This window comes from Desmodus rotundus, chromosome 8 (assembly GCF_022682495.2).
Source record: "Desmodus rotundus isolate HL8 chromosome 8, HLdesRot8A.1, whole genome shotgun sequence".
In the NCBI taxonomy this organism is placed as follows: domain Eukaryota; kingdom Metazoa; phylum Chordata; class Mammalia; order Chiroptera; family Phyllostomidae; genus Desmodus; species Desmodus rotundus.
The window spans coordinates 107,527,246-107,554,836 of NC_071394.1; the positions used below are offsets into that span (position 1 = coordinate 107,527,246).

Genomic DNA, 27,591 nt, shown 5'->3' on the forward strand with positions numbered 1-27,591 from the left:
CTTGACTCTGCTACCTTGGTCTGCCTTGTATTTGTTCCAGGCACATCAGTGTGAGCGTCCTACCTAAAACGTGAGGCCCCCACCCATAAAAAATGGGTTTCGCACTCCTTATCTCTCAAAGAGATAAAGTTAAATATAACACAATAAATCCTGTCAACACATTCAACTTTTGAATATCCTGTTAAATATAATACAGTAATCTTATGAACAAATTCAATTTTTGAATAGCTTTTAAAAAGCTATACTATGCTATTTTAGCTAAAAGGAGAATAAAATTTTACTGTTAAGAAAACATATTCTAAATATATCAATTTTATTTTTAAAATTAAGTGTTATAATAACCAACATTTCTATATTGGATCTCAATGCAAGCAGCTTCGTTTAGAGGCATATTCTGTTTCACAAAAGTCTCAAAGTTTTCTAAGACTTCTAAGAGAAGTAGAAATTCTAGCTCTGCCTAGAGTGGCTCAGTGGATTGAGTGCTGGCCTAAGAACCAAAAGGTCACCAGTTCGATTCCCAGTCAGGGTACATGCCTCGGTTGCAGGTCAGGGGGCATGTGAGAGGCAACCCATCAATATTTCTCTACCTCTCTTTCTTTTTCCCTTCCACTCCCTTTAAAAATAAATAAATAAAATCTTTTTTTAAAAAGTAGGAATTTTATTTTTGTTTGGGAGTGACAGATTGGACTTTCAGGTTTCTCATTTAATCAAATGTAAGACTTAGGAGAAGGGATCAATTGAAATACATAAAAGGGTTACTGAGACGAGCACTCCATCCCCCTAACACAATTTCTAACTCTAGATTCATTTTAATAAATTGATAATGAAAAAAAAAAAGATTGAAAAAAAGAAAAGCTGGTTTCTCAGGATGTCCTTAATATCTTCACATGGAAATAACAGAATGCTGCCTTTTATTCATTTGAAAGTATTTATCAGCAATAACACACATAATGTTTTTCATACAAAACTCTAATGATTATGGAAGACAGAAACATTTCTTCTTTCATAACTGGTCATTACTTTGCTTCTCGCATGTAAGAGATAAAGTTACACTGAAAAAGCTCTGTGCTCTGTATTTCCAGGAAGACTAATACTGATTCTCAAAAGGCAGTAAAAACAACATACCTAAAACCAGTAAAACTGAAACCGATGGACTCACATTCTCTCGTTAAGGGTGATGCTGTATACGTAGAAGAAGAGAGATTAGGCACATACCTTCATTGCTAGAGCAATTAAGGCTCCTTCTGTTGGCTTCCCCATTAGAGTGTTGTTTCTAATTACAGCATCATTGCACACACAGCCCGCCTAAAAGGAATACACATAAACTATGAACTCATCACTGTGTCCTCAGTCATTACGAAGAATGGCACCTTCTCAGAGAATAAAGTATTTACCTCAACAATTCTGCTAACAGCTGAGTTATAAAATCCATGAACAATATCACCATCAACAATCACTTCTCCAAATGGATTGTAGCCAACTCCAGTAACCTAAGAAATAAAGCAGGGCCAATAACATAACCAGTAGGTAGTGACAATACTTATGAAAACCAAAATCCTTGATGACTTGTATTCACTTCATTTTATACATCATGACACTGTTAGCATGAATACGGAAGTACTGAAATTTCTGTAACAGAACATTTAATAGTTAAAGAAATATAAATTCTAATTTTATCAGTGATAAAGCTTTAATTATACTAATAATTATAGTTGATAATTACAATTATAGTATATCATAAGTAGAAACAATATAATTGTTAACATAATATAATCTTTTGTTTCTTCTACCTACAATATACTAGAAAATACCTATAGACCATGAAAATCTCTATACATAAGTGAGCTTAAATTTATAAAACATTCTATTAATAACATCCGATATGTAAAGAATTCAAATCCACTGCCACATCTAACATTCATGACAAGCTTGTAATGTAGACAAAAGCAGAATTCTTTTTGCAAATATGCAGGCTCAGAGACACTAAGTGATTGATCCCAGCAATTACAAGCTACTTTAACAGCATATTACAAACAAATTTTAAAAATCAGAGGTTGAGACAAGCCAGATACTTATCCCGTTGTTAGAATAAACCATGTCGAACAAAAATTAAATTTACAATAAAAATAAGACAAGAAAAATTAACAAATAGTTAACGCCTTACATTTATGAGGTCTGTCCAGAAAGTGTCCAGCCATGTGATATGAAAAATAGAAATATTTATTGAAGAAGATCCAAGATAAAAGAAACATTGTACACAGGACAATGACACCTCAGTCCCCTTCAAAGCTGGCACCTTGGAACCTCACACAGTTCTCCCAGTGTCTCTTCCACTGTTCAAAATACTCTGCAAAATCCTTTTTTGGAATTGCCACGAACCGCCTCATCATATATTTTCCTGAATCTCATCTACGGTCTGAAATCTCTTCCCTTTCAAAGGTGATTTTAGTTTTGGGAAAAGCCAGAAGTCACAGGGTGACAAATATGGGCTTTTGGGGGGCTGAGTCACCCGGGTGATTTGATGTTTCACCAAAAACCTCTGCACAAGACGTGATGCCTGAGCAGGCATGTTGTCGTGACAAAGCTGCCAATCACCAGCTGCCCACAGCTGCGCCATTTTCCTCGTATTGCATCTCTCAACCAACGAAGAACACTGAGGTAGTACTCATTATTAACTGTTTGGCCTGGAGGGGCATACTTGTGTCAGATAACATCTTCCCAATCAAAAACACGGTTAATGTGGTCTTGCTCTTGTTCTGACTTTACCACACCTTCTTTGGGTGTGGAGAACTAGGCAATTTCCATTGGGACAACTGGGCCTTCGTTTCCAGGTCATGGCTCTAGACCCATGATTCATCTCCTGTTATGACCGTGAGGAAATCTGGTTCATAGGCAGCAGTTTGAATCACGTCATTAGCAACTGCAGCATAATGTTCCTTCTGCTCTGGTAGCAGGAGCTGGGGAACAAATGTTGCCACAACAGGTTTCATGCCAAGATCCTGTGTCAAAATCTCAGGGACAGCAGGTTTTTGGAATCCCCAGATCGGCTTCTAGTTCTGCAATGTCAGTTGCTGATCTTTGCTGATTGTAGCCCAGACACACTGAACGTTCTCAGAATGAGGATCACTTTCAACAGATTGTTGACCATCTTTGAGGCATTTGTGCCATTTTTATTCATGCCGCCCTCATTGCATTGTCCCCAAAAGCTTTCTGAATCATCGAAATAGTTTCCTCAGAGGAATGTTCAAGTTTAATGCAAACTCTGATGCAGATTCGTTGCTCTATTCGCTCATTTGAATGCGACGGCCACAGAATATACATGCTCACTCAGTGGTGTCTACCGCCCCCAGTGACTAGCAGAGTGAAGGTAATTGTTCACGCATGCTCATTTCAGCCCACTCTCCCTGGCTGCCAGGTTACACCGATCTCACGCAAACCAATCACATTACATTAACAATGGCTGGACTTTTTCCAGACAGACCTCATAAAATCATGGACTTGCCCTGGCTCAGTTGGTTGGAGTACCATCCCATGCACCAAAAAGCTACGGTTTTGATCCCGGATCAGGGCACATACTTAGGTTGCGGGTAAAATCCCAGATCGAGGCGTGTATGGGAGGCACCTGATCGATCAGTATTCTTCTCTCTCACATTGATGTTTCTCCCTCTCTTTACCCCTTGCTTCCCTCTCTCTAAAAATAAATAAAGTCTTAAAAAAAGAAAAAAGAAGTATCAAGCAGGATTCAAAGTTTTAGGACTATACAACTGGAGTAAAACAAGACTTGGCAAAATCACTTTGGAAAGAGAAAGCTCTGTTGCTAACTAATGTTATAGCCATTTTCAAGGTAAGTCTCTGGAATAGTTAATAATGTAAAACACCAAGCGTCTTAACACAGAAATACTGTTGTTAAATCCATCTAGAGTACCTCAGCACGCAGACCATCTGCAGTAAATATGTGAGTAACAGTCATTTCATTCTTCGTCAGTGTTCCAGTTTTATCTGAGCAAATGACATTACAGCAGCCTAAAGAATAAATCATTATGTGTCACCGAAAGTCAAGGAGAAATACAAGTTCACACTGAAAACAAATCAGATTGTACTGTAGAAGCCTGCCTTGCTTCTCTGAATTTTATACAAATCAAGCTCACTGATAATTTTAAATTGCTGACTCTCATAATGTTTGCTTTATCATAAGGTAGTTTCTGTAATTAAAATTTAAAATTAGATATTGATAAATGCTGGCTTTTTCTTACTTATTTACAACGGATTTCTTCAAAGCTACTTGATATTACTAGCTTTATATAATACATTTCTAGAAAGTTTTAAGGGTACCTAAGTATAAATCCATATAATTTCTTTAATCAGTATTTTAGGGTATTTTACCTTCTCAGTAATAAAATGCAAATGAGGAACTAAATCCAACAGTTTTGGATTCCTAAATTTTAAAAAAATTAAGTTTTATAGCATACATCAAGTTATCACAATTTTTGTATCACATACAAAGTTGTATTACAGCAATGTAACTATTGTATATTTATTGTTCTTATCAGCAAATTCTACTTAGGTATGACATTTTAGGATCTATAATTATCAATTATCTTTCTTGAGGTGTCAAAAGAATTCTATTAGTTTCATTTGTTATATGGATTTTTTAAACATTTCAAGAATGAAAACACTCCATGATGCAGAAAGAGTTCTCCCCAAGTCCCCTGTCCAGAATGATATGCATTTTTAATTACTTTTTTGGCTGTTAAAACCATACTCTCATTGCCACAAGCTAAACATCACTAAGCAAAACCATTAAGACAAAAAATTATAAAACCCAATGTAATTCACTGTTAGTGTAACACATCTTTGTATAAGTAGCTCTTTCCACAGACTCACCCAGAGTTTCAACTATAGGCAGTTTTTTCACAATGGCCCTCTTCTTCACCATTCGCATAACACCAAGGGCCAGCGTCACTGTGACCACAATGGGAAGACCTTCAGGAATTGCTGCTACAGCCAAACTGTAACCAAGGTATTGAAGTTAAGTTACATAGTAACCACAGCAACAGTTTCAACTGTTACTTTAAATAGCAGCTAAAAATAACTTCAAAATTAGGACTGTCAACACCAAAAATGGCGTGACAAGGAAGGGGAAGTTAACATGTATGTACCAGACATCTACTAGTTGTCAAGTTAAGCAGTAAAGAACATAGGTTCTGACAGCAGAATGCTCAGTTGTACCACTAGCTCCACTCATTTTTACCTGTGTGACTCTGAACTATTAATACTCCACCTCTGTAATTTAAGTTTCCTCATCTACAGAGATAGATGACAGTAACATGTGTTCAGACAAAACTTGTACATGAATGTTCACAGCAGCACTATTCACAATAGCCAAAAAGCTTGGAAACAGGCCAAACACCCATTGACTGATGAATGGGAAATTGTGGTATATCCATACAATGGCATATTACTCATCCATACAATGGAGTATTATTCAGTCATAAAAAGGAATGAAGTACTGATACATGCTCAAAATGGATGAACCCTGAAAACCTTTAGAACTGATTTCTTCAAAGCTACTTGATATTAGCTTTGTATTTCTAGAACATTTTAAGGGTATCTAAATATAAACCCATATACTTTTTCAATCGATATTTTTAAGGTATTTTACCTTCTCAATAATAAAATGCAAACAAGAAATTAAATTCAACAATTTTGGATTCATAAATTTTAAAAAAGTCTCATAGCATACATAAGGGGTACTGGATGAAAGGTGAAGGGATTAGCCAAAGAACAAATATGCATACACCACAGACACAGACAACAGTGTGGTGATGGCCACGGAGGGGGGCAGCGGGGGAAGGGCTGGTGGAGCTGGCCAAAGGGAGGAAAATGGGAATATCTATAATAGTGCCAACAATAGTTTAAAAAAAAACATTATGTTAAATCAAAGAAGGTAGACACACAAAGGACACATGACTCTATTTACATGAAATATCAATAAATCAGCAAACCACAGAGACACAAAGCAGTTCAGGGGTTGCCAAGGGCTAGGGAGACAGAAGGATGAGGACTGACTGCTCCATGAACACAGGGTTTGCTTTTGGGGTGATGAAAAAGTTCTGACACTAGATAGTGGTGAGGGTTATAAATTATAAATATAGTTAACTGCACTGTATGAACATTTTTAAATAGAACACCTTAGGGTATGTGCATTTTATCATAACAAAAAAATGATTACTTCATTGTTTCCTTTGTGACATAAAGAATTAAATCTCTTATTTTTATCCCATTTCAGGTATTATCTCTTGACTCCACTATAGATAAGGGCATAAACATCTCTATTTTTCATTCTAACAATGCTCCCTCCTGTTTCTACTTCCCAATTTCTATACGTACTTTTTTTGCATGATCTAACTTCATATTATTAGTATTCTGTTCTATAATGTATTTAACTTTTTCAGCTTTGTTTACAGGTTGATTCTAAAATTGACAGCCAATACTAACATTTATAATATCACAGCCTAAACAGTGTTCACTAAAGAAATACGTGCTACCATTAATACCTCCTTCTCACTTTTGAACTATTCTAAGTTCAAACAGAACCTTACGTTTTCATTAACCCTCACTATATCAAGAAAACCAGGCATCATCGTTTACAATCTAGATCCAATGGACCTTGTCATGCTTTTATATTTAAGCCATTTTATAACTAATTTGCAGAGGAATAAAGTGAACTTAAAATTTTCACTTTAATTTTAACTATATCCTCAATGTGAAAGTATATAGATCTGAAATGGGAAATCTCCTTTGGATGCCTCTAATTGCTCATTACCTGTCATGAATGACCCTGCAAAGTATCCTTAAGTAGTGATTTCAAAATCAGAAACATTTCTAACAGGTGATAGGCTTATCAACTCTGGTTCCATTTGCATTTATTTCTTCAAATACAACACTTCTGAAAATGCCGATGGTTCATAACTTTGTTGAAGAGAGATAGTCATCTTCTTTGTAACATTGTTAACATTTTCATTTTTAGACTTATAAACACCAACTACAATGGTGAATCAAATGAAGTATTTCCTTCCTTTTTATCACCCTTATATTCACACCAGCCTTGAGCATTCCTCCACTTATAAATGATATGATGTAAATGTTGGTAAACAAATATAAAAGATGAAAGGATACTGTCATACATCCTTATCCTTTTAGCAAAAAGGGGTGGTCCAGTTTATTGTTGGAAAACACTGAATGATGAATTCCTTGTTGTATAATGACTAACAGGAAGAGAATAGCTGTCCTTACTTTTTTTCCTTAAAAATAAACTGTTCATGCATTAGTTCAGGAGTTTGAGAAAACCTAGATTAGCTTCACCCAAGGACTCACCGTGTTGACATTTCACTTACATGATTCAATTTCACCCTCATCATTAGAGCCTACAATTGTTGTCTCCTCGCATTTATCTTCTGGTTTAATAATTGTGAAAATTCTCCTGTCAATTATGCTTTGCAATTATGGTAGAAAATAAAAAATGCTGAATTCCTAACTTTGTTTAATGAATGAAAAAAAAAAGTACAAAGACTGTATCTCCAGGCTTCTTTTATACTGTCTTAAAGATGATATAATACTTTGGGCAACATAATAAGCAAATCAAAGGATAACAGAATAGTTATAATTTATTATTATATCAACTTATAAGCAATCCCATCATTCTTCTGCTTTCTTATTGTTTTACTCATTTTTAGCACAGTTGGAAATAACTGTTAAAATAATTGCTAGGATAAAGAAATAACAGAATGTTTTAAGACATAGGAAAAGTATGGCCACTAAAATCCTATAACACATCTCAGATTTATGAACCCATATGGTAACTGCAAAATAGACTTTAATTCAATTAAAAATTTTTTAAATGTTTGTGCTTCAGAAGACCTCTAACAGAAATAGCAATCGTGATTTGCCAACTTCACAAATAATTAAAACTGCTCAAAAAACATATTTCCAAAAGTTCAAAATGAGTCAAATAGACAATATGCCAACAGTTAATATTTCAAACTCATGCCCTATTTTAAATTTAGTTTGTATTTAACCCAAGACTTTTTTATACAGATTTAAGTCAAGATTTTCAAATTCAATTTTTGCCACCTTGGAAAAAAAATACTCCTTCACCATATCACAATTATCTTTTAACTTCTTATTCGTCCTACGTATTCCTTGTAATCCATTCTTTTTTTTTAATCCATTGACTTTTATTCTAATTCTTGAACGATTACTTCCTAGATTTATTTTCCTTAGAGGCCAAGGTGAGTTCCACTCTTACTTAAATCATCATTTTCATTTCTTCCACCCTTGTTTTGCTGGAATTCATGCAAGGATAGGTATGGGATAAATTTTCTAATTACCTATCTATTTGTAATGAACTGTACTGGTACTTTAGCCAGGCTTTAGTTTATGGAGTTAAAATCATCTCCCCCCATACTTCCATAGTAGTACCCCAATGTCTTCTAATGTAATCCAATGTTGCTGTGGATGAAGGATTGATACAATCCTTTTCCTCTTCTGCAGTGATTAAATCGCTAGCTCTGTTCCCCTAGTGACCCCAAAAAGGTAGCATGTCAATTATGATGCTAGGCAACACTGCTTATGATAAAGGGATCTCCTGATTCATAAACTGTCTATTGACTGGAAGAACTGTAATTATTTTAAAGGAAGCCATCGCTTTGGGATTCCTGAGTGTAGTGACACATGACTAACTAGACATGTTTCTTGCAGGCACCCTGGAAAGTATACGTTTCCAGAGATGCTGGCTCCTGTGGAATATGAAGCATTTTAGCCCTGGGTAGTTCCTGCACTCACAGGTCATCTCAACCCCTTGTACCTAAGCTGAACTGCTGCACAAACTGTTGCAAGGGCTCTCTCAGCAGGGGGATGCCTGAGATTGCCCTGCTGTGTTCAGGGCAAAGGTACCAGATGAGACCTATGAGAGTCTTGTGAGTTGAAATGTTTAGCAGAACCTAAAAACACCTCCTGATGGGAACTGCAGTTGCTAATTAGAAGCCTGATACCCATCTAATTAGGCTTCCTTTGTACATGACTCTATTTTCTTTAGTTTCACAATGATGTATCTAGGTTGGAGTTTTTTTCATCCTGTTTGGCAATTGGAGAACCCATCAAAACTGTACAGTCATGTCTCACTTCAGATTGAGAAAATATTAATGTATCATTTCTTATATAATTTCTTCTTACCCCTTTTTGAAACTCCTATTAGTTAGATATGGTAGTTGCTGAATTATTCTCCTTGACACTTTTATCTAATTCTCTGTTTTAGACTTTTCACTCTGTTTTTTAGGAGACCTCTTCAACTGTATATTATACCACTTAAATTAAAATTTTAATTTCAGCAATCATAATCTTAATTTCTAAAAACCCTTTTCCTTTGTTCTATGTCCTTTAATATAACAATCTATCATAAATGCAGTTTCTTCCCAAGTTTGTAAAGATACAAATGCTGTTTATTTTTTATTCTTCTGTTTTCTTGAATTTTTTCATTTTTTTCTACTGAAATTGATTATTCAGTTTCTATATTGTGGTCTTTCTCTTTTCATGATGCTAGTTTTTGGTTTTGTTGATCCTTAATTGTCTATTTACATATAAAAATTCAGTAATGGGTTGATAATACCAGACATCTAGTATGGGTTTTCTCCACTGTCATATACGTTGGTTTTAATTTTCCTAGAGTTCATTTCAATATGTGAATTCTGAACTATTTTAGTAGAGACATTATACCCTATGTACTCATATAAAACCTACACAATGGAATATAAGCTAGCCTATCAGAGAAATGAATACAAGAGACTTCATTAAAAAAAAAAAAAAAAAAAACCATTAGAACTTACCTCACACTAATAGTGAACATTTCCAGGATATCTTTTCCTAGCAGCCAGCCAACCAACATGATGATACCTGGAACAGAATCAAACAGCTATTTTTCTTTTTTATATAAAATGACTTAGGCATAGAAGTGATAGAACAACAAGCTGAGGGGCAGCAAACTATTCCTTGATATTGAAGGGAAAGTGTATAGGGAATGATTACAAGATTTTATGAAAATCTGTTACACAGGAGAGATTCAAGTTAATGCTGCGATGTGCACATGCGCATGTGTGCGCGTGCACGCACGCACGCGCACACACACACACTGTACCTTCTGTTGCCACTGCTGCCACCCATCCCTTCAAACAGTATCTGAGAGCTCCCAGTATGAGAAAATAGCACTTTCACACAATAGGGAGAAAAAAGGTCATCTAAGACATATAGGTCTTACATTTATTATCAGCTTTGCAAAAATAAACCTTGGAACTTTACATCTCCTAACTCAATATCCAGACATCACACATTAAGTTTCTACTACAAACAAAGAAGTGCTTAGGACTTGGCTCAAAGAGGGATCGATCCTACCTAAGAGATCTAAAACTGCATTAATATTTAAAAATTACTACTTTTATGGCATTTAAAAATAAAAAAAGCCAACTAACATAAATGAACAACTGATTCTACAGTCTCTGCTTTAACCTTTGTCTTTGGAAAAAAAGGGTGCACAAGGTACACTACTGGTTTTATGAGGAAAAACACAATATAATCAGTTTTAATAAAGCAACTTTAAGATTGTATTCTAGATCAATATAAATATTTAAACGAGTTTCTTCATCTTTCTGAAACTACAAAACAATGATACAGATCGTGACCTTCTAAGATCCTATCCCAAATACTTTCCTAACAAAAGAAAGTATATTCAATGAATTAATACCATGGGTCGGCAAACTACAATCTATGGGACTTCTGCATGTTTTTTATAAATAAAGTTTGTTGACACAGCCACACCCATTTATTTTGTATTGTCCATGGTTGCTTTCGTGCTGATGGCAGAGTTGAGCATTTCCAACACGGACTCTATGGACCTAAGGCTACAATATTTACTATCTGTCTCTTTTCCAGGAGAAGTCTACTAATCCCTGATTTTGATCTTGACTCTTACCCTAATTCCATATACTACCTTAGTGAGAAAAGTGCCTAATGTATTATATTAAAACCAAGTAATCATAAAGTTAAAAAGATTTTTATCCCTAAGTTTGAAATGGCTTCATGGTACTGTGGTAATTTCATATAAACTGAAGATTTAATTAGCTAAATGCCTTTCAATTTATCGAATTCACTATAAATCTTAAAAAATAAGTAGTAGTAATCAAATGAAGGAAACTCTGAGAACATAAGCAGTTAAACAAGAAGAACAAAATATCTTCCTACTATCTGTTGATGATGAAGACAGAATAAAATTTAATATTATTAATATTTAAGAAACTCACTGAAGCCGTACAGTAGAAATGCTGCTTTAAAAATACATTATTAATTTAAACATAAAGCTAGCAGGAATAATTAAAGTAATTATCATGGAAGAATTAAAGGAGAAATTCCAAAACTGATACAATTGTTTAATAGATTGGCAGGTCACAAAAATGGACCAATACACATTTAACAAAGTGTTCAGTTACTTTAATAATGAATTCTGAAATAAAGTAATGAGAAGTATTTTTTTCACCCGTTAAGTTAAAGATAACACTGGAAATACCAGGGGAACACTTTGTAAAGTATATGATTGTCTAACCATATGCTATACACCTGAAACTAATATAAAATGTTACTAATGTAAACTATAATTTTAAAATGTTAAAAAAGAATAAACATCTAAAATTTTAAAAAAAAGTTAATGATAACAAAGGTGGCAAGGGTGCTAGGAAAGAGACACTTTTACCCTACTGATGAAGAGTAGTATTTGGCAATATAATACGAAAGCCTTTAAAAACATGCCAAAAATTTAAAAATTACATGGATACTATTTGATCCAATAATTTTGTTTTTAATAATTTATCCTAACAAAATGAGAGGTGTTTACAATAAATACTTGCACTAAAGGATCACTGACATTATTAAAACTCAAAAAACCTAGAGAAATGTCTAAGAGAAGTCTGATGTATGTTTTAGATGAACATCTATTTAATGACAAGATGTTTATGATAGGATATGTGAAATAAAAAAGAAAAGCAGTCCATAAAACAATACAATCACATTTTGTTGAAGACAAAAAATACTATGTCTATAGAGAGACCCTTTAATTATATGAATTAAACAGAGTCCTGATTTATCTTTGTAGAAAAGGACAATGGCTAAGGGTTAGTTTTCTAACTTAAAAAAGAGCAGTAATAAAGCTAAACTTGAGTTCATTAATTAAATGAATAAATAAATTTACGTATGCATGCATCTGAACTCCTTCCTTCATACTCAAAACCAACCAAACAAAAACAGCAATCTAAGTAAATATATGAGATACACATACTCACTCTTCTCTTACCTATTATACCAAAGGAGTAAAAGGAAAGTTGTTTTCCTAAGAGGTCCATGCTCTTCTGCAGAGGGGTTTTTGGTGCCTTGAAAAATTAGAAAAGAGCGTCACCACAATCAACTAACTTTAGGAAGACATACTAGGTGCCAGGGACTATGCTAAGTGCTTGACAGACCCATGCTGGTGCATACCACATCTAACGCACAGCTCTCTGTGAAGGTACACATTAGCCCCCTCAGTGAGGAAACTGAGGCTTACACTTTAAAAAATCTGTTTATCTGAAAAGGTCCATGCTTCCTATGCCTCGCTTTGAGGAAAAATCTGTTCTTTCCATCAATTTCTCCAGGACTTCATTCCCATCAGCTGCCCCCCACTTTGCCCATCTTTCTCCTTTCAGTATCCACAAACAGGCATGTAACCCAAGTCTTTTTATCCTTTTGGCTCTCTGGTCTGCTAACACCCTTCTCTAGTGGTCTCTTCACTGGCAAGCTTCGCAGAATGGTTTATACACTGCATCGTTATTCTGAGTTTGGCAGGTTATCTGAGAATCCAGAAGATTTAGGGGAAATATGATATTTATAAAATGCAACTTCTTTATTATATATAAGAAAATATCTTAAATGAGATAATAATCTTCAAAAATCCTTAAACAAGAATATCTTCTAGATTATCCTACTTTGTAATCTTTTTTCTCATTACTTGGAATTATACAAAGTTGGGAATTTTGGTAGAAAACATGTTCTGAGGAACAAATATACGATTTAATAATCTTTAAAAGTAACATAATAAAGCTAATATTTCTAAAAGAATTAGCCCTATAAATAAGCTATAAATGTTTGTATCCCACAAACAATGAATAAGTATCAAAATGTTTTAGAATATTAACAATGCCAATTCAAGCCCATCCAATTACAGACTTTCCAATGTTTTTAAGCACAGACAACTGAGTGATATTCTGAATAAAATTTTACTGTCAGTAGTACATAATCTACCAATATTCTCTTTTCTTCTACTACAAGAATGTCAGATTTGAAATTAATGCATCATTAACAAAGTACTCACTTCTTCTGCTTGCATCATTTTAAAAACCTCTCCAAATTCAGAATTTTCTCCTGTTCCAATGACAATACCCTAAAGGGAAAAACAGGAAAATATATTTATATTCAGATGGAATCAACTTTCTCAATGAAAAAACCAAAACTCTGCCCTAGCTGGTGTGGCTCTATGGATTGGGTGCCGGCCTACAAACCAAAAGGTTACCAATATGATTCCTTGTCAGGGCACATGCCTGTGTTATAGGCCAGGTGCCCAGCTGGGGGTGAGCGAGAGGCAACCAACTGATGTTTCTCTCATACACAGATATTTCTCTCCCTCTTTCTGCCTCCCCTCTCTCTAAAAATAAATAATAAAACCTTTTTAAAAAAAGAAGAAAATGCTATCCAAAAAAAAAAGGAAAAACCCGAAACTCTTCATTCCATTTCTCCAAAGCCTTGCCTACAGTTAAATTATCTGATGTACTTTTATCCAAGTTTCACTTAGCAAATTTACACTTTTCCCTTTCAAAATACGGAACACTTCACAAATTTGCGTGTTATCCTTCCACAGGGTCCATGCTAATCTTCTCTGTATCATTCCAATTTTTATTATACAAGTATGAGCTGCCAAAGCAAGCACGAATTTACAACTTTGTTGTTACTAAAGATCATTAATACTTACATCTTGTGATACAAACCTTAAAACAAACATTTCACTAAATTTAATTTTGACTCAATTCAGAAGCCCATTTTTTGTTTATATTAGTATTTCTGAAATTTCAATCTTATACTCATTAGAGACATTTAATGTAGAATATCTTTGTCCCCAAAATACTACTGACTGCTGCCTTTCATATGTGTGAAATATTAGAATGCAGAAACAAAATATTTGCAATCAATCACACATGAACAATATGTAGTCAGAATATTATAGCCAGAGCCATATAACTAAGTTCAGACTTAGTAATGAACATACTCATAAGCCACGGTTTCTATCAAAAAAATGAAAGAAACAGGTATTGACAATTATGACTTTTAAAGGATCCATTATCTGGTAAATGGCAGAACTGTGGACAAAAATACCTTAGAGAAATAGCTTCTCCTCAGGTTTACAAATAGCTGCCAAGCATTAAGTCTACATAAAATTAGCAAAAAAGAACTGAAAAAATGGTTCAAAACAAAGGAACTGCTATTTTCAGAACAAGAAAAAAATACCTTTGCTTTGCCACATCTGACCAGTGTTCCCATGAAGGCAATGTTACTTCTTGATGCAAGATCTCCATTAGTTGCAGCCAGTTGAGGGGCTGTCACCTTAGAACAAGGTGTTGTTTCTCCTGTCAAGCTGGACTCATCAATGGAGAGATCCACAGCCTTGGGGGAGGAACATAAAGCATTCCATTACATTCAAATATGAAGACTCTCTGTGCTCCATTTAACATCTAACGAGTCTGTAACCATCATGTCTTCCTTAAAAATCCCCTTTCTATTAATCAACATAATCTTTTATCATATCACAACCAAATTTAAAAATGAAGTTAAGTCAACAAAATCTGACATGCAAAGTAGAATGCTGTCATGAGACGAGACTACCCTAAATTTGAAAATACAACTAGAGAAAAGGAGACACTAATTGAGACTTAATCTTTATCTACAGAAAACTCAACTCCCATGATAAAATATTATTTCCTAGTTTTGCCATGCCCTAAAGTTCTAAAAATGTGTTTAGCAGATTAAAACCAACCATAACGGAAAGAGAAATAGGAATAAAAGGTATACAAAGTACTGAGAAAGATATTATCACATCATTATGGGCTCAATTTTCATAAAGTTCTTCCTGTTATATATTCCTATGTGGATCCCAAATGTACATTAGCAAGAATCCAAAATGTATGTAAATGTTATAAACTTTAAATAAATAAATGTATATAAGCGATTCCACATAGACCGTGAATATCATATTATCTTTCAACTCTCCAACAGAGTTCAATTCTGACAGTTCCATCCCTAATACAATTAAGTGTTCACCAACCCAAGCAGGCAAAAAAAAAAAAAAAAAAAAAAAAAAAATCACCATTTTATGTGGAAAATACTGCAGATGTGACCTGGCCCTGTTTCTCAAAGTATGGCCCAGAGAACAAGAGATCCAAGTATGTTAATAGGTATATGTAATGTGATATATGATTGACAGACAGGGTTTTACAAGCCCTCCAGCCAATTTTGGTGCACATTCCAGTTTGAGAATCAAATAGTGTTTCCCAAACATCTTTGATCCATTTTATTCCAGAATCTCTTATTCAAGGGTGCTTGGGACACTCTTTGAGAAACTAAGACCTAGCTCATGATTTTACTCATTTTATAGGTTCACTCACTCACCCAACAAACATTTACTGACGACCCTAACTATGGACCAAGCACTGGCCTACATCATGGAAAGGAAACAAGGAAATGAACCTAGAGCAATTAAATGATTGTGCAGTCTCACTGCTACTGTACGTTAACCTGGGGTTCTCAATCAGGACTCTTGACTGACAGTTCATACTACGTACTCTCAACTTTAAATCCTGTTTTTCTTTTTCTTTTTTGGTGGGGTGCAAAAAAGAGAATCTCACCTTTTTCAATGTTTCATTTTTTATTAGTATAAATACCTTAAAAATCTCATAGAAAATAATTATTTAAATTGGTTCATGGATTCCTTCTCCCCATCTATACAATAAAACTATGTTTTAATTTGATCAATACTAATGATTTCACTTAACAAACATTCATTAATGCTCATAATGAGCCAGGCCCCTGTACCCTTACTCACACAGTGGGAAACAGCAGTAAAGAAAACAAAGTTCCTGTGCTCACCTATTATTCTAATGGGAAAAATGACTTGAAAAATAAGCAAACAAGAACATACAATACAATGCCTGGTAGTGGGGGAAAACAGCATGATCAGGATAAAGAGTGACATTCTAGGTAGAAGAGACAGCATCTCTCAAAAGTATATAACCCTTTTGCAGAGCCTCATTTACCTTAAGGCCCAAGAATGGGCCATATTTAAGAAAAAAAGGATTCTAGACAAACGAAGCAGAGAACATGGTGGTAGGAACGTGACTGGTGTGTTCTTGTGCTAGGTAGATATATAACTTTGAAATATAATTAATAATTTACATTAGATGATAAAATTTTTAAATGTTCACAATGAAAATAAATTGTACAACTCCAAAGAGAGCAAACTGTACTAACATTGTCTTTTTAGTGCCATGTGAATGTGATGGATTTTATATTAAAACAGGCTCATAAAAAGTATACCTTAAAACACAAATCAATAGTCCTTTACTCTTTAAAAGGCTTCCCATTTTATATAATTAGGTATGCAAAGATGAGCAGGTACACTTGGGTTCATTACTTCAACACAACTACAGACTAAAAAGAAAAACAGCTGCCGGGTTCGAAGGCAATGGAATTTTTCTTTACATATTTATTTGACTTCTCTTTCCAAATTAATCTTAGGACTGTATAACTTTACACACCGATACATTTATTACCAAAATAAGGAAAAAGGTTAGGTCTTTCTTAAAAGATGATTCTAATATTAAAAACAATCATCTGATGACTCACTGCTTACTACCTGGTAGGTACTGTGCTACATACCTATGCTAAGTAATCTACTAACAATTACTTAGCTACTAAGAACTCCAATAAGGCAAGTAATATTACTATCCCTATTTTACAGACACTTTAAAAGGTTAAGTAACTCAACATCATATAGATACTAAGCTATGGAGATGAAACTCAAATGTTGACAAATTAAGTCCAGTTCATCTCAATTACTTAGCAGATCGATTTGCAAATTATTTCTCCTCCCCAGTTTTATAACTACTTGTAAGAGCAGTAGTTAAGCAAAAATGTATTTTTGTCAATTACAAAAGTCAACAAAGCTTATTTTATTTAGCAATCTCTTCTTTAATGCTTTTTATAAAAATCAGAACTGCATGTTAATATTCTGAGCTTCTAATTAGAAAAGAGACCTGCTAGTATTTAAAAGCAAAAAAACTTGTATACATCTACAGAACTCCTTCTCTGAGAAAGGTGAAATTTATACTTTCCCAATGAAGACTTTCTACTTTAAATGTAAATCTTAAATATGAATAAATACTAACATCAGGTGGTTGTCTAAAGGGACAAGGAATATACAAATAACCTGACTTGTTAAAAAGAGGAAATGCATGCCTTCACTGGCTGTCAGTCACCCAGCTCACCAGTGGAAGCCTGCAGTGAAAGAACCATTTAAGAGAGTAAGAATTTTTGTTCAGGTCAGGTTTTTCTGCAGAAAAAAGGTATATTTTTAGCAAAAAAGCAGTAAGTCTTGTATAGTGTACAAATTGATGGGGAGGAAAAACAGGCTTTGGACCCTTATCTTTTTTCTATACAATTATAAATTCATAAAACTCAAATCATCAAGAACATATTATCAAAACAATTTGTCTAAATCATACAATCAATGTAGCAAACTGCATAGATCTCAACTGCCTGTTGAACAAGAAGATTATTCTAAGTTACAAGTTACTCTCTTATGCTGATTGCAAGAGTTTTCATAGGAAGCAGTTTTGAGGAAGTGAGGGAAAGGAATACATTTCAAAGAGTAGTATTTAATAAATCAGACAGCCTATTACAGTTTAACAAGCTCACAATTTAATTAATCTGAGAAGATATTACAGTCATTTATTCACTGCATTCATGAGAGAAAGGTAGGATAAAATTAAATCAAAGAACCTGCAAGCTTCATGCCTTCCAGCCAAAAGTTTAAACATTAAATCTTCAGAAGAGCTGTTAATGAATAGGAAAACTGATAATGTTTCACTTTCTCTTCATTATTCCTCAAGCACTCTTGTGTGAATAGGATACCGAGTTGGCCAAAAAGTGCATTTGGTTTTTTCTGTAAGATGGCCGTGGTATTGTTTAGCTGTCTTCATTAGAAACAATTTTGTTGGATTGCATTGTAACAGCTGTCATATCAGCATGCATTTAAAAAACAATCAAAACTGGCGAACTTCTGTGTAGCCATTTTAATATTGAAGATGGAAGAAAATACAGAACATTTTCAGCATATTATGTTTTATAATTTCAAGAAAGGTAAATACATGACTGAAATGCAAAAAAAGATTTGTGCAGTGTATGGAGAAGGTGCTGTAACTGATCAAATGTGTCAAAAGTGGTGTGCAAGGTTTCATGCTGGAGATTTCTCACTGGACAATACTCCACCGTCTGGTAAATCAGTTGAAGTTGACAGAGATCAAATTGAGACATAAATTGAGAACAATCAAGGTTATACCACGCAGGAGTTAGCTGACATACTCAAAATATCCAAATCACTAGTTATTGGTGAAAATGAAAAATGTATCTTTTATTTTAAGGAAAAAACTAAATGAACTTTTTGGCCAACCCAATACAATGCAGTTTAAAAATCAGAAAATAAGTAAGAATCTAGATGTATATATAATCCACAATCTGAATATTTAATACCTACACAGAATAAAAGCGGTTGAAAACAATTCAGAGGATGATTCCTATAAAAAGCAGGTAGAAAGTAAATGTCAAAGTCACAAACATTTCCTAAAAAACAAAAGTGACTGATTTTAACTGTTGTTAACATGGAACAATTCACAGCTACACATAAGTTCTCAAACTAAAGAACATCTTGGTATACTGTACACTGCAAGTCAATCACCTCTCTATTCTAGAATTAAAAATAAATCAGAAAAAATTTCCCCAGAAAACCTTCCAAAATATTTATGTGCAGTTGCCTGATTATGATAAAATTTCTTACATCTGCCCTCAAAAATAAGATTCCTCAGATTATTTATTTAAGTGAACAAAAAGGTAATTAAAAATTATTCATAAGCTCTAGCTTATTAACAATCAAAGTCAACCAAAGGCTACAAATTACTGAAGGGGCTACATGAAATGAAATTTCATCCCATGATAAATGCTTGCATAAATTACTAAATTTCTGACTTAAGTACATAGATTCAACTTAATCAAGTCACCAGTAATTCAAAGGCTGGAACTCAGTTATCAGTGATTTCTAAGATATTTCACTAAGACTATTAAAAGAAACCAAATTTCAAAACTGGATTTATTTTTGTAACAGTCCTTTCCTACCAACATGAAATGAGACTCTTAAAACAAAGACACTAATTAAGTCTTACTTCTACCCCTCCCATATTGTCTTTAAATTCAAGTGACTTAGTGAGAAAAAGTTCTTTTTCTTCAGCATTTTAAACAAGAATAGCATTTCTCAGCTCACGGTGCTTCTAACCACTGATATATAAAAATTAGACAACATAACACTAAGTACAGCTCAAGATCGTACTGTGTAAGAGAACACACAGGCGAAGTGCTCGAAGATTGGAATGGCTGTCTGGACTGTGTAACGGCAATACTGTTACCGTAATATCCATCAAGTGCACGTGATTGTATCAAACAGTTTTAGTGAACAAGAACGTTCCTAAGTTCCACAAATATACCATACACCTTCAACATTCTACTCAATTTCTTTCAACAGGGAATTTAAAATCTCTACTTTCTAAGTTGTTTGTAAGTTTTCTTTTTTACAAGTCCGTATATAAGTTTAATAATTCAGAAACTTTTAAAAGCAAAGTTTCAGTGATAAATCACAGTAAGGGGGGGCAACATACTCTAAATCAATTTATCAAACTTACCCACCAAAAGAGTATGCTGAAGTCAATATAAAACTTACAACTCAGGAAAAACGTCGAAGAAAATAGTGGAGTAGAGCACTCAAAGAATTGGTCCTTCCACTAAAACAATCAGAAACTGGCAAAAACTGACAGAATCAACTCTCAAACCAAAAACTTAAAGCTACTACCCTGGCTGGTGACGTGGCTGGAGTGTCACCCTGTACACTAGGAGCCAAGTTTCTGTATGCTATTGAAGTAATGCTAGTATCAACTCAAAATGCACTGTTCTAAATTTAGGATGTTACCTGTAATCCCCATCATAACCACTAGGAAAATAAGTAAAGCATATACAGATAAAGGAAATGAGTAGGTAATCAAAGTACACTTTAAAAAAAAACTCAAAAAAGAGGAAAAGTGGAAGAAGTGAGCATAAAAATGTAACACATAAAAAACAACAAAATGGCAGAAAAAAGTCCTTCACTATCAATAATGACTTTAAATATAAATGAATTTATAATTGTGTGGCATATCTATACAATGGAATACTGCTTGGAAATAAAAAGCAATAAATACTGATACATGCTACAACATGAATGAACCTTAAAAACATATTAACTGAAATAAGCCAGACATGAAAGACTGCTAAAAGGCAGGGATTTTCTTTTAGGAGTGATGAGAACGTTCTACAGTTAGACTGTGGTGATGGGTACGCAACTCTGTATATACTGAAAAACACTGAATGGTACATTTGCAATGTGGGAAGTGTTTGGAATGATTATTTCAATAAAGCTTTTTTTAAAAAATTCTTTTTATATGTGGTGGATGGACTAGTACTTTTGGCATGAACTAAGAACTAGTTAAAAATGCAAAATCTCAGCCCCACCCCAGACTTACCAAAAATAAAACCCAGATGATTTCTATGCACATTATAAGTTAGCAGGCACTGCCCTAGGGTAATTCTGTCACATTAAGAAAACTGAAACCTAAAAATATTCAGTGACCCGTTAAACTCACACGGTCAATTAATTCACTTCATAAGCAGACACATTTTATACTTTGAATCACATTTATTTGCAAGTTGGTGTCTCCCAGTAGAAAGAGTACAAACTGTCTTTTTCTTTTTCACTTGCTACTCCTAAAGTTCTATACACAGTACTCAAATATTTATTAATGGCTAAAATGACTTCATAACACAGACTGAATTCTGAAGACAGAGAATACATTTTGTCTAATTAACTTCATTACCAAAATAAGTACATTTAAAATATCACAACATGCTTATATTCTAGCAATGTTGTGTCAATGTCTTTTTTTGAAAAACATTAACCAAATAAGAATCTAAGTTTGCCAGAACATTAAGTTTTTCACTGAGTGAATGGAAAATGTATTTTGTAAGTAAGTGGTTAGTTACATAATACTCTGACATTGCCCCACTAATGGAGTTAACCCACTTAGAGGAAGCTTCTTGCTAGTGGTTCTTTAATAGGAGTTTGCAAGAATGTGAGCCTTGCAGAAAAGGACATGATGGCTCAGGGCAGTTGAATTCCTTCAGTTCCTAGGTAGCCAAAGTAGATCTGTACTCGTTCAACTCATTATCTTTGGCTTTTACTTGTCCAGGGAACTAAGAAACAGGAAGGAACAACCCTAAAGACACCAGAATGTACTGACAGTCAAACTACTGTCCTATAACAAAGCAGATAGATGCATGAGATAAGAGAGCTCACTATTCTAAGTTCAGACTTCCGAGTTGCCCTAGTAGAACTCAACTCCTAGAAGTGTTATCTTTCTGCCCAGACTTCAATGGTCTGATAATCTAGTGCCATTACAATGATTAATGCAGGGTGGGGCAAAAGTAGGTTTACAGTTGTCTGTATGGGAAATAATCGATAAATAATAACACAAGAATAAACTCTGTTTCACGTACTCACAATTATAAGCCTACATTTTCCCCACCCCATATGGGGCTCTCAGCCACATAGGTGGTAGTTATCTAAAAGAAGTTTGTTACATTCAGAAAATCATGTAAGATTATTTTTTTAAGAAAAGAAGGCAATTGTACCCCGTGTCTAGATACGAAAGACAGTTTCAAAGAATGATATGGGCTAACACAAAGCACATGAGCCACAGAAAGAAATGTCAATGGAATTAATCATTCAGAATTTCAAGTGAAAGAAAATCTTGCTACATTTCAAGTGATATTTTGGGCTTAGAAAGTTACAACTCAGTTACAGACAAAAGAAACCTTCTTTTCCTCTAACTCTTACATTGTTTTCTCTTATAAAGAATTCTTTGTTCAAATATTGATGTAGACTTTACCCGGAACAATACAGAAAGTATGTTGTTTCCAAAAAGGCAAAATGTAGTGCTATACAGGTACGCAAAGTCCGTAACTCTGCCTCATCATCTAAAGTCACTGTCTGACCAGCTCACTGGCTACCACCAATTAATGGGCCAGGGGTGCTCTTCTCACGTACTGTTAGAAATTAAACTTAAAACCCTTAGGGAAAAAAGTGAGAAACATGCTCATAGCTCAATTCCCCTAAGTTTTATTCTCCCAACTCTAAGACTTCTAAACTGTTAAGATCACTTCCACCAACACACGGGCACATTCTCTGGCTTTGAAAAACTGACTCAGGCCAAAAAAAAAAAAAAAACCCAGAATTCCTCAATTACTAATATTAGTTTTTTTTTTTAATGTCTACAAATGATAGTCTTGGCCTGTTATGAAATAAACTGTGTCCCCCTAAAGTTCATATTGAAGTCCTAATCTCCAATGGGAAGGTAACTGGAGAAGAGGCCTTGGGAAGTAATTAGGGTTAGATGAGGCCCTCATAATGCAATGAGTGGCCTTACAAGAAAAGGGAGAGATCACCCTCTCTGCTGTGTGAAGACACAGCAAGAAGGCTGTAAGCCAGGAAGAAAGTCCTCACCAGAAACCAAATTCTGTCAGTCCCTAACTGTGGACTTCCCAGCCTCAGAACTACAGGAAATAAATGCCTGTTGTTTAAGCCACCCAGTGTATGCTATTTTATTACAGCAGCCTACGCTGACTTAAGCCACAACCTATGAAAAGATACTGCATTCAAGTCACTGAATATGGTAACAAAATGCTACTGAAGGCCCAGGCAAGATTTACAGTCAGTATCTGAACCACTGAAATTAATGACAGGAACTCTAGAGTTGCAACATGACAATGCTAAAGTGGCAACCCTGGCCTTGGGTCAAGTGCACAAGAAGAGAACTATATACTTGGTGAGGAATTAATACTATCCCAAGACTAACTGAGGACTTTTCTGTTTCCTTTAATTCTTAGTAGTTTGTTTCATGCAGGAACATCAGATGACCAGCTGGCCTTACAAAATCGTCCAAAGATCACACCTCAGCCAAATTCAGCAAACAACACTCCAATAAGCCAATTTAATTCCAAAAAATCTGTGTATAGTAGAGAAATCGACTTTATAAGCCTTATTATGTCTTAAGTCAGTATATCTAAATCTAGAAGCAGGAGATTTTCTCTCATCTTTTAGGAAAGTTATCTCAATCTACTGGAAAAGTAGTTGCGAGGGCCTGCTTGTGGTACCAGGTGGTAGGTAAAATAAATAGGGCAGAAAAGGGATAGAGGGAATCAAAGATGTTCAACTATATATGCAGAAGCGGAAAAATCCAAATAGCACTGCCAAGCAAAACACGTGCTGATGAAGTGTCTGAAACGTTAACACATAGGGAAAAACAATCAGAACTAATACATTACTGCACAAAACATATGCTTTAATATTTTTAGCATCAAACTTTAAAAGGTCAAAATTCCCTGTTACTGAATTTATAGTAAATCTTTGATATATAGTTGCTGAGTGGATAAAATACATATTAACCTGAAAAGTTTTCTCCCATTTGCACATGAACTTGGAGATAATTAATTCACAGATCAAATAATCCTTATTTAAATGAAACCCTAAAACACTTTACCATCCCAAATGGAGCTTTTAAGTTTCTATGTCATTATACTGTTCAAATTGTTCAAATAATGAGAAACACCCACTGAGGAGGTCTGTTTCTGCACTGGAAGAGAAGCACTTCAGAGTAAATGATGACATAAGCTCCATGAATTTAAACTAGGGAAGGGAAGATGATTTATACTAAGTGATAATCACTATCAAATCTAAGGAAGAACAATCCAAGGTCTTGTCATAAACTAAATATTAAGGTGGAAGAAGGGAGGGAAAAAATGGATGAAAAGATACAACAGAAAGACATACCAAGGGGAGAAAAAAGGTAAAAAGTAAAATTAATAACATTCCTAGTCTGACATCTAAGGATAAATTTTAAGTATTTGTAAAAAAGACCATTATTTCAAGGTTAAATGAAGTTGTTATTATACTTCAAAAGGTTCTTCAGGCTTCCCATAACCTCTGTATAAAACACTCATATTCTGGGATATAGAAAGTTTTCACAGACTGATAGCTCTATAGGTGTTAAGAAACAGCTGATTAATTCCAATAATAGATGGTACTGGTATGTTAGTGGGCTGTGAGGGTCTCTTAAACTAGCTGCCCAACTCCATTTTCCATCCCTTTAATCTATTTGACATGCTGTGGCCACATTAATGGTAATGTCACTTGTCAGCTGCCTGTGATCTTCAAAGCTAATTCTTAACCAATGAAATCTGAAATGGAGTTTTGTATCCAAGACCCTCCTGAATCTGATTCCACCATACATGCTCTATCCTGAACATACTCTAGTCTAGCCCCGTATTATATAGTGGGACACATAACAGTGATCTGAATAACATTCCTTCCTTGTCTTCTCCCTCTCTCTCCAGTCCCACCCTTCAATTATTGCCGTTAAAGCCACATTTCTGAGGTATTCAGTGATTTTGCTCAAATCAGAAGTAACCACTCCCTTTTCTAAATTTTTATACTGCATTCTTAGTACTCTCTTACTCAACAAGTTCTATCTAATTTTATGGTGAGAGATTTGTGTACACAAATAGTATACTCACTGATTATAAAAATTCTATGTACATCACTTTATAAATCAGAAAACCCAATGTTCAAATCAGCTATGTGTTAATCCTTAAAACTGCTAATTGTCTATTCTTTAATCTCCATCCAAGTACATTCACTTCTCACAAATCATAAAATCTATGGTCCAAGTATCTGTGTCTCCCCCTCCCAATTCATATGCTGAAATCCTAACCCTGAAGATGAAGGTATTAGAAGAGAGATCACCCTGGCTGGTGTGGCTCAGTGGATTGAGTGCCGGCCTGTGAACTAAAGGGTCACCAGTTCAATTCCCAGTCATGGCACACGCCTGGATTGTGGGCCAGGTCCCTACTTGGGGGTACATGAAAGGCAACCACACATTGGCATTTCCCTCCTCTTTCTCCCTCCCTTCCCCTCTCTCCAAAAATAAATAAATAAAATCTTAAAAAAAAAAAAAGGAAGTGAGATCTTCCAGAGGTACTTAGCCTTAGTCTTAACAGTCATAAGGGTGGTACCCTCGTGAATGAGATTAGCGTTCTCATAAAAGAGACCCACAGAGTTCCTTAGCTGCTTCCATCAGTGAGAAGGCATCAGCTATGAATGAGGAAGAGGGCCCTCAATAGAATTCGACCATGCTGGCACCTTAATCTTGAACTTTCCAGCTTCCAGAACTGTGAGAAACTGATGGTAAGCGATGCAGTCTGTGGCATTTTGGAGCAGCACATCAGACTAAGACAACACACTTACCTCAAACAAGCGCAAGTCAGCAGGAACTCTGTCCCCGACGGAAAGGCAAACTGTATCACCTGGAACCAAGTCTCGTGCAAGTGTATGTTCCAATTTTCCTTCACGCACACTGTGACATGAAACAGAAACAACCGTGGCTCAAAAAGGAAAGCCACGCCACTATTTAAAACAATGATTCCTAGTGGCTGTGCCTCAGGAAAAATAATCACCTGGCCTGTTTGTGCAGCACTGCCCCACAGCAGTGCTTAGGACGTGGTTGTACACACACACACACACACACACACATCTGTTGAACAAATCCATGTCTTAACAGTATCAATACCAGAACTTTAAAGTATTAGTGGCACAACTTGCTACATCGAACAGGGATGAAGCCATTTCGTGTCGGATTAATGACTTTCACCTTCCGCCTAACAAGCGTGAGGTCACCATGTATCATCCCACTCGTACGTTCAGCAGACACCCCTATCAGAGACAGGGACATACCAATGGCATTCTGGTGGCATGAGTTTATTCAGTTCTTCAAGAGACTTTTCTGAACGATATTCCTATGTAAAAAAAAAGCAGAACAAAATATTAAAATCAACATTTATAAAGAAATGTAAATATGTATGTTCCTAAGAATATACTACATATTAAATTTAATTAAATACTGATCTCAATCATTATTTTAAAATTTCCCAATTCTAGATCTGACCAGTGTGGCTCAGTGGGTTGGGGTTCATCCGCAAACTGAAAGGTCTCCCATTTAATTCCCAGTCAGGGCACACGCCTGGGTTGCAGGCCAGGTCCCCAGTTGGGAGGCTCGCAAGAGGCCACTGATCCATGTCTCTCACACGTTGATGTTTCTCTCCCTCTTTTTCTCCCTCCCTTCCCCTCTCTAAAAAATAAGTAAACAAAATCTTTTTTTTTTAATTTCCTAATTCTTACCTTTTCATTTATGTGTAATTACATTCTGCATATAAAAGCTCACCCCTTATTAAATGTTACAGTGACCAAACAATTTTGTTTATTAAATAGTCCCAATTTTATATTTTAATATTCAGTGTGCAAACCTAAGGTCAAGTTATTTATCAGAAAATGAAAACTGATTAGTACGTCCAAAGAGTATATAATTTTCAGTTATTATAAATTAAGTTCATTGAGGCTTATAATTAATTTTTCTTCTAGTGTTTAATGATCAAAGAGATCAAAGACATTTAACTGCAAGCAACATCTGATTTGAGGATTTAGATCCTTGCTAACTGAAAAGGTTCATGGAGTAAGTTTGCTTGAAAAGCGCATACCTTAAGCAGGGAGTCAGATGCAGTTTGTCCTACTTTGATGGACACCTTTCGTATCACCCTGAATTATGCACAAGCGGAAATTCGCAGAAGCCCCTACTGTGGTACTATTTAGTACATATTTCCACAGGCAATCTTGCTTCATACAACAACACTGGTATTTCTGTCTCATGTCTGCACTACACACACCAATCTTGGATTTTTTAAAAAAGATTTTAGGGTTTTTTTTATTTTTAGAGAGAGAAGGGAAGGAAGGGAGAAAGCAAGGGAGAGAAACATCAATTGACTGCCTCCTATTATGTACCCCAACAGGGGACGGAATCCAGGCATGTGCCCTGATGGGGAATTGAACCAGTGACCTTTCATTTTGTGAGACAACATCCAACCAACTGAGCCACACCAGTCAGGGTCAATCTTTTCATCTCAGGTGAAAAAGGGAGAAGGAGTAGTGGGAGTGAAAGGTTGGGAGTG

At 35.0% G+C, this 27,591-nt stretch overlaps 1 protein-coding gene and 1 non-coding gene across 5 annotated transcripts in view; both read right to left on the reverse strand.

Moving 5' to 3' along the window:
- The window catches only part of ATP2C1 (ATPase secretory pathway Ca2+ transporting 1), a 108,719-nt gene that overhangs the window by 24,584 nt on the left and 56,544 nt on the right, over positions 1-27,591 (reverse strand). For all 4 annotated transcript variants that reach the window (XM_024565793.4, XM_024565795.4, XM_024565794.4 and 1 more), the window contains 10 exons: positions 26,324-26,385; positions 25,838-25,946; positions 14,635-14,790; positions 13,448-13,516; positions 12,395-12,470; positions 9,885-9,951; positions 4,885-5,009; positions 3,926-4,023; positions 1,395-1,490; positions 1,216-1,305 (listed from right to left, as the gene is read on the reverse strand). In XM_024565793.4, coding sequence (XP_024421561.2) covers positions 1,216-1,305; positions 1,395-1,490; positions 3,926-4,023; positions 4,885-5,009; positions 9,885-9,951; positions 12,395-12,470; positions 13,448-13,516; positions 14,635-14,790; positions 25,838-25,946; positions 26,324-26,385 — 948 coding nt within the window. The remainder of the gene's footprint in view (positions 1-1,215; positions 1,306-1,394; positions 1,491-3,925; positions 4,024-4,884; positions 5,010-9,884; positions 9,952-12,394; positions 12,471-13,447; positions 13,517-14,634; positions 14,791-25,837; positions 25,947-26,323; positions 26,386-27,591) is intronic.
- Positions 13,946-14,047, reverse strand: LOC112310013 (U6 spliceosomal RNA). The gene has a single exon (XR_002975333.2). It is a non-coding gene; the product is annotated as a U6 spliceosomal RNA (small nuclear RNA).